General features: G+C 49.8%; 4 protein-coding genes across 4 annotated transcripts in view; 1 reads left to right on the forward strand and 3 right to left on the reverse strand.

Moving 5' to 3' along the window:
- Positions 1-30: 30 nt before the first annotated feature.
- On the reverse strand, positions 31-1237 carry Pmar_PMAR000184 (RNA helicase, putative; the record flags this gene model as incomplete). The annotated part of the gene is made up of 1 exon (XM_002787279.1): positions 31-1237. A coding segment is annotated over one exon (1207 nt), but the record flags the coding sequence as incomplete, so codon positions are not given.
- Positions 1238-5502: 4265 nt separating this feature from the next.
- Pmar_PMAR000185 (hypothetical protein) lies at positions 5503-5821 on the reverse strand (the record flags this gene model as incomplete). Its single annotated transcript, XM_002787280.1, has 1 exon — positions 5503-5821. A coding segment is annotated over one exon (319 nt), but the record flags the coding sequence as incomplete, so codon positions are not given.
- An 80-nt stretch (positions 5822-5901) lies between these two features.
- Pmar_PMAR000186 (hypothetical protein) lies at positions 5902-6381 on the reverse strand (the record flags this gene model as incomplete). Its single annotated transcript, XM_002787281.1, has 1 exon — positions 5902-6381. One exon carries the CDS (start codon positions 6379-6381, stop codon positions 5902-5904), a length of 480 nt encoding a protein of 159 aa, XP_002787327.1.
- A 491-nt stretch (positions 6382-6872) lies between these two features.
- Positions 6873-7537, forward strand: part of Pmar_PMAR000187 (phosphoribosylpyrophosphate synthetase, putative) — a gene marked incomplete at both ends in the record, with an annotated part of 1187 nt that continues 522 nt past the window's right edge. Inside the window, 4 exons of the mRNA XM_002787282.1 lie at positions 6873-6982; positions 7031-7110; positions 7205-7416; positions 7463-7486. Coding sequence (XP_002787328.1) covers positions 6873-6982; positions 7031-7110; positions 7205-7416; positions 7463-7486 — 426 coding nt within the window. The remainder of the gene's footprint in view (positions 6983-7030; positions 7111-7204; positions 7417-7462; positions 7487-7537) is intronic.

Raw genomic sequence — 7537 nt, forward strand, 5'->3', positions numbered from 1 at the left:
TGAGCATATTGATAGCAATTCCCAAGTGACCAAAGCGGCCGGAACGACCGATACGATGTAGATAAGTCTCAGAGTTCTTGGGGAAATCAAAGTTGATAACCACATTGACATTCTCGATATCGATACCACGAGTGAATAGATCAGAGGACACCAAGCATCTGCAGGCACCATTACGGAAGTCATGGAATACACGATTTCTGTGAGACTGATACATCCTAGCGTGGATATAGAAGCATGAGAAACCGAGCTCGGTGATCTTCTTGGCCAACAATTCGACACGAGTGACGGAGTTGCAGAAGATGATAGCCTGATTGATAGTCAACTTGGAGAAAAGAGTGTTCAAGCAGTGAACCTTCTGACGTTCCTCAACGAAGGCATAGAACTGGGTAACACCCTTCAAAGTGAGCTCTTCCATCAGGTTGATCTCAACAGCATCGGGCATATACTTATTCTTGAAGTCCAATATGGTAACCGGGAAGGTGGCAGAGAACATGAGAATCTGACGCTTCTCCTTGGGTAGGAACCGCACCAATTCTTCAACAACAGGTTGGAATTCGGGGGATAAAAGTTTATCAGCCTCATCCATCACACACATAGTGCAAGTATCACTCAAAGAGCAAACGCCCTTGTTGGTAAGATCCAGAACACGTCCAGGAGTACCAACAAGGATATGCACCGTGTTGTACAAACGCATAATATCATCCCTCAAAGAAGTACCACCAGTGGTAACCATAACTTGAGCATCCATATACTTGCCAAGCTCCTTGGCAACAGCAGATGTCTGTAAAGCCAATTCTCTGGTAGGTACGAGGACAAGTCCTTGAATGCCATCAGTGATGTCGGTATTAACCTTCTCCAACATAGGGATAAGGAATGAGGCGGTCTTACCAGTACCATTCTTAGCACGAGCAAGAATATTCTTACCGGCCAAAGCTGGAGGGATAGACTCCTCCTGAATAGGTGAGGGCTTCTCAAAACCCTTCTCAAAGATACCCATAAGCAACTCACGCTTCAAAAAGTAGTCCTCAAAGTCGTTACCCTTAGTAGCAGTAACATCAGTAGTCTTCACGCGAGTATCGGCAGTGGGACGATGAATTTTATCCTTCCAATCATCAGAAGTCAACAACTCTTTAGCGGCCTCAGTGACTTCGCTGGTGCTCTCCTCAGCTTTAGTGGGCTCTTTCTGAACGAGCGGTTTAGTAGAAGTGCCAATTTGAGTGGAATTGGCAGTAGACATGATAGGCGCTAGTCGTAAAATTACACGTCGAGTAAACTCTAAACAAAAGAAGACAGAGAGTCACGGAGACAAGGAACACACTGAGCCTAGCCACTAGATAGAATACAATGAATGCCAAAGACCATCCCACTGTAAACTATGCCCATCACAATGGAACATTCAAGTAGCGAAGAAACATTCAGGGACTACACGAAATGAGTAATACAAAACAACGTGCTGTAACTCTCTAGCGTTCTGTCGTACGACTCCTTGGGGGGTATTCTTGACATAGCTAAGTCGATGATCACCTCCTGTGCAAACCGATGAGAAATAGCGCTCGCCCAGATGATCGATTGGGTTCGACTGGAGTGGGCCTGTTTCATAGGAGCAATTTGCGTTGCCTTAAACTTAAGTAACGCCTTCAGTATACCTTAAGTAATTAGGACATCCTATTTTACTACTTAAGTAAGCACGTTAAGGCGCCTTAAGTTTAGGAATACTTAGGGCGCCTCAAATTAAGTATCCTTGTGAAACAGGCCCAGTAACAAGCTACTACGTATCCACAGCTAGCGTCGCAGGTCACTAGTAGAAGCTTCGCTCCGTAAGCAACAGAGCTCAGAACGTCGACTCCGATGGAGCCGTTGTTCGTGATAGCTCGATTCTGGATCACCCAAGGAGAGTGCTAAGGAATCGGAAAATTCAGCAAGGTGCGCACGGCTAACAGTGCGCACTCAAGCCAGTGGTACTGGCTCAACACCAAACTAGTAATAGTGGTGAACCACGATCAAAGTGTGTCAGGCAGGACCATGCCGGACGACAACATCGGCCGGAGGCCACACGAGCAACTGGCACCGCAGGTGACAGGATCAACCAGCACACCGCTAGATTCTGGATCACCCAAGGAGAGTCCTAAAGAGATTCAGCGAGGCCAGCAGGATCAGATCATCCCATCCTTCGATGATGATCATCGTGAATAGCTATCCCTAGGAGTAAGTTCAACTGAATGAGCAGATCAATGACGTGCAATATACTGGAGATGCTGCAACCTGGGCAACTGAAATTAGCGGCAACGTACAGGATCATGTTATACGCTGTATAACATGATCCCACGCACCGCATAACACACGGTGCGAAGGGACACCTAGCTCGCTACGCAGCGATTGAGCAGACGTTGCGTTATTGTCGAGAATACTTGCTGACCCGTAGTTTCTCTAACCACTCTGAACCTCGATAAGCAATCCTGGACTCATCAGGGAAAGAAGTGTTCCCAAGGTGATATGCGTAACGTGCAAAGTCCTGCTGGATAGCGGCACTGCTCTCGACTCGAGAGCCCTACGGCAGGGCTGTGAGTAACCCAAATAGACTGCGCAAGTTATGCATCACTGATGCGTAAGCTGCGCAAATGTGTACTGACTCGCACTCAGTGACTACTAAGTGTTGGCAACATGTCAACACCGTCGACTCGATGGGACGTTCAAACGTGGCCGGAGCTACGTTTAAAATTGTGCAGGCCATTGTGAACTTGGTGATGCAATACTAAGCGCAAGGTGATGACGAAGAGTCGGACGGTTCTTGCTTCGCTGGAGAGTTCTCACTCCTCAGAGAACCATCGGAAAGCATGATCGGGCTCTACGCGGTGTTGATTAATTTTGATAGTTCTATATATTGGAATTAGACCATTAGTTCACTATGGAATGTATGTATGATTTCTGTTGTGGAAAGACGGTGGCATCGGGAGAGCACAACGTATGTGAGTCTATATAAAGATCCATGATGACGTCATAGACACTACTATTACACAATAGCCTACTGTCAAATGCATCATGTCGGAATCTTCCGAACACGACACGCCGGTTTGAAAGATCATCTCAACTCGAAACCCCAGTGGATTTCTATCTCGGATTGCCAAGCTCGTGACCAGTTTGATGGTGATGGTCCAGCAGGTGACCGACCAATTTTTGCGGTAGAAAGAAGAAAAGTGAACCTCTGGATAAAATATACCAACGCCGTAATGCTAATGGTCCATTAGTAATAACAACGGCACAACTTTGTTGATGACGAGGCTGGACGCTAATACTACTTATCTATTATCATAATGACCATAAGAATGATGCTTAGTCGAACGTCTGTTCGAAGATGCTATTCGGCTTGTGATATTTGACCTTTTCACCACCTTACTCATACAACAAGGAGATATCGATGTAACAGTCAAAGGTCCACACTGCGAAATCCGTGGTGGGAATGTTATATCCGAGAATGCACCCTGGGCTTTATTCATCGCAGTGACAGATGCGTCCACATACGCGAGTCATAACTGAGTCCGCAGATATGGATTTTTGACTTGTACTGCAGCAGTGGCATCAGCTCTGCTCGTGGCCTTGACCGTGCCAATCTGAAGAACACACACGTTAGTGTACAATGTGCGCTACGATGCATACAGATGTCATCTGTATTAAGAGCTCCTTCCCGCCGTCGACGTCTTTACCACTACTGAGACGAGCCCTGGGGATAAAAACACCCACATCGATCACCGAACCCTCATCTAACTCGATGTGTCGTGCTGTATTCCCCTCTGCATGAATGTCATCATTGACGGGAAATGGGTTTGCCCGGAGAACTTGAAGTTCCAGAGTAGGATTACAGCGCGTACAAGCGCCATTTGAGCGCATCAGCTTGCCCGAGTGGCGATCAGTGCTGGCCAAATTAGAGTTTTGGAGGGCTCTCGGCGTACACAGGCAGACGGAGAGTACCAAGGTCCACGTTGATGAAAGTGTCATTCACCAACGAAGCTTTGGTGTAGGCAGAGACGACCAGATAGATCACTGCGATGTTTATACCCATCGTGAACAGCATCCAGCAATAAGAGTTTACTGCTAACGAAAAAAGCCAATGACTGTCAAGTGCTTTACACAACTCGTGTGTCGAGGGGAAGTCCAAGGCAGCTCCCATCGTGAATCAACTACGCGTGTGGGTGTGGGGCAAGCCCCGTCACGTGTCGAATCGCCCACAACTGAGGGGGTCGCGTGGTATGAGTCCCTCAGCTGCGCTCTAAATTTAAGAATGTCTAAAGCTCCGGAATATCGTGCTTCGAGTTGAGTAGTACTTAGTCGTACTGGATAATGCCTAAAACTGCGACAAACTTGAGACCGCTTAAACTCACGAACGTCAATGTCACAGGCCCAGCCCACGCGGACAACTCCTGCTGATAGCTCGCGTGTCAGCTAGTCTCAGCTTTATCTGAACAACCGAAGGTTCTTCAACTCTTATTGAGTAGGTGAAGCTTAAAGTGGCGTCTTCATCAGCAGACCGTAACGGTGAAGTTTGAGTAGCGATCTTGTCAATGCGTACACAAACTTGATGATAGGTGTACTCTCAGCTCGACCACTACGCTAGTGTGATTCATATCATGCACGCTGGAACATCAGATTATTCTCGGCGTTAGTCGTTTACACTTAACACCTCGACAGGTTCATAACAGTAACACTCATAACAGTAACAGCAATGCAGACATGACAAGGCGACCTCGAGGCCTTCATACTCGACTGAAAGCTAGTTCTTTGGAGGCTCGCGACCGCACCTGGAAGATTCCTCCTTTTTCGCTACAAATCCCTTTGGGAGACCTACCTGACGTATCACCACTATGATAGCGAATACCTGAGAGAAAGAAGGTACAGCGGGAGGCTCAGCCGAGTGCGGACGTACAATGGCTATGAACACGACCATCGTGGATTGCTTCACGACGAATGTCCCGGAGTTGACCTTGTTCGTGTCATCTGGATACGTAATGGTTTTGACCAGGCGCTTGGAATTGATGATCGTTGGAGAGCTCCGGACGAGGTCCGTATTCTGAAATGGGAGAGTTCACAATGGAATGGTGACTCTTGAGTTCACCCGTCTCTGACTGGTCTCATCTTTGGCTGTGGGATGAGAGTTCATCTGACCTCTCTTGTCCTCATCCTCGACAACCCCGACGGACCGCTTCTCCATAGTGTAGTCCCAAGGATGGTCATCCACGGTGTGAGACCAGTGAGGGTCCGACAGGTGGTCCCAGGGGTGCTCCTCCAGATCATGTTTCCAAGGCGCCTCTTCCACCAGAGGCAACCGGTGTTGATGATCCCGCTCACTCCCCCAGAGATGCCTTTCTAGCTCACGCGACCAATATTGATCTTCTGCTCGGTGATCCGAAGGGTGGTCCTCACTTCCGTGATACCAGGGACGGTCCTCGGTCTTGTGGTTCCACGGATGGTCATCCGCCTTGTGATTCCAAGGGTAGTCCGCGGCCCTACGGTCCCATGGATGGTCCTCCACTCTGTTGTCCCATGGATGGTCCTCCACTCTGTGATCCCAGGGGTGGTCCTCCACTCTGTGATCCCAGGGGTGGTCTTCCGCTCTGTGGTCCAAGGGATGGTCCTCGACCTGGTGGTCCCAGGGGTGGTCCTCCGCTCTGTGGCTCCAAGGATGGTCCTCGGTCTTGCGGTCCCAGCGGTGGTCCTCGGTCTTGCGGTCCCAGAGATGGTCCTCAGTTTTGTGATCCCAACGGTGGTCCTCGGCCTTGTGGTCCCAGGGGTGGTCCTCCACTCTGTGGTCCCACGGATGGTCCGCGACCTGGTGGTCCCAGGGATGGTCCTCGTGGTGCCAAGGACTGCTCTCTGCCTTGTGGTCCCAATGATGGTTTCCACCGTCATTCATCGATTGATGTCCCCTCCTCTCTCTCCACCGACTTCCATCCCGCGTCCACTCTTGACCACTTCACGGTTCCAATGAGAGTCTTCCTCTTCCACCCTTCCTTTCTCATGGCCACCATGGTCCAGCTCCCACTCGTTGGGGTCAAAAGCCTCCTCAGTGTGTCGACGATAGAGTCCTTCAACGTAGTCGTGAGCGTCGCCGTGTTTCAACTTGTTGAGAAACCCAGGATGGTAAAACTCTACTTCCTTCAGAACGTCTCTGAAGTCACTCGAGTGACCGTGTGTATCGAGTAGTCTCATCAAGTCCGCAAGACGCTCAGTGTTGTGTTCACCAGGATGGTGTTCATGGGAATCGGGGAAAAGGACCCGTCGGAAGAGGTCGAAGGCGGCCTCTTCCAAGTGACCAGGGTCTCTACCAGATGGTGGGTGACCGTTTGAGTGTTCTTCTTCACGATAAGGTTGGCCTGGCTCGTATGGCATATATTCTTTAAAAAGTCAGACAGTGTTCATGTCGGTGGACTTCGGAATTAAAGTTATCGATTAGAATGGCGAGCGCGGTCTACGTCAACTTTTCTCGATGTCTGTGAGTGTTTGGCGTGTTCAAGCTTCGGAAAGGTGATCGTTGCGACAGAACTACAATGAGGCACTCCTTCCCTTACTGCAACGCTGACTTTTTCAAGCTCTAGTCGATTCTCGTCAGGACTATTGATCGTTGTTCTTCCGACTGAAGTGAGTCCTCTGGGATAACACTACTACCCTAATAATGCTAGCGAGCCGAAATGGTCTAAGATTGGCAGCTGCTCCGTTTGCTGCGGTATCGGCGGCAAGAGCCTTCGCAACCTCCTCTGCATCTGCGCAGACGGCAGGCATGGTATCTTCTCGATTTGGCTGGCAGAGAGCGAGAGAAGACAACAGGAAGAGACTAGCGGTAAGAGGACCATACAGACCCCTGCCCTCACTTGGTCCTTCAGATGGTCTTCGCTGGCAGTGCCGCTCTTTTTGCGGGGGCTCTGGCGGTCAACGAGTCCTTCACAAGGCACTTCAGTGAGTGTGAAAACAGCATGCCCAAGGAGGATCCAATGTCGGTCTTCGGGATGGTAGACGGAATAGGTTGGAGGGTTGGTCGCAGGTATCGCAGCAAGGAGAACAAGCCCGTTCAGAAGCCTCATGAAGGGGAGCCTCATCACGAGGAGATCACTGTATTTGCTGGTAATGGGGAGTAGGTTGGTATCTTAGCACGCTCTATGAAAGATACAGATTAGGTCGGTTGCGGGCCTTTTGGGATAGGGCGTTCTGTTGTCAGGTAGCGCCAACAGGAAGCTGGCGGAGAGCATCTGCGAACACCTTGGCACTCGCCTCGGCCGAGTCGCCCTCGGTCGCTTTGCTGACGGTGAAGTTAGTCTGCGTATCCAAGAGAGCATCCGCGGCAAAGATGTGTATCTCGTCCAACCCACCTCCCCTCCTGTCAACGAGAACCTCATGGAGTTGCTTCTTATGATCTCAACATGCAGACGGGTAAGGCGGAGGTCATACGCACATCTCCCATGTGGTTTATTGGTAGGCCTCGGCGAAGCGAATCACAGCTGTAGTACCTTACTACGGTTACGCTAGACAAGATCGTAAGATGAGCAGTCGC

The sequence above is a fragment of the Perkinsus marinus genome (genome assembly GCF_000006405.1).
Source record: "Perkinsus marinus ATCC 50983 genomic scaffold scf_1104296929448, whole genome shotgun sequence".
Classification (NCBI taxonomy): Eukaryota; Perkinsozoa; order Perkinsida; family Perkinsidae; genus Perkinsus; species Perkinsus marinus.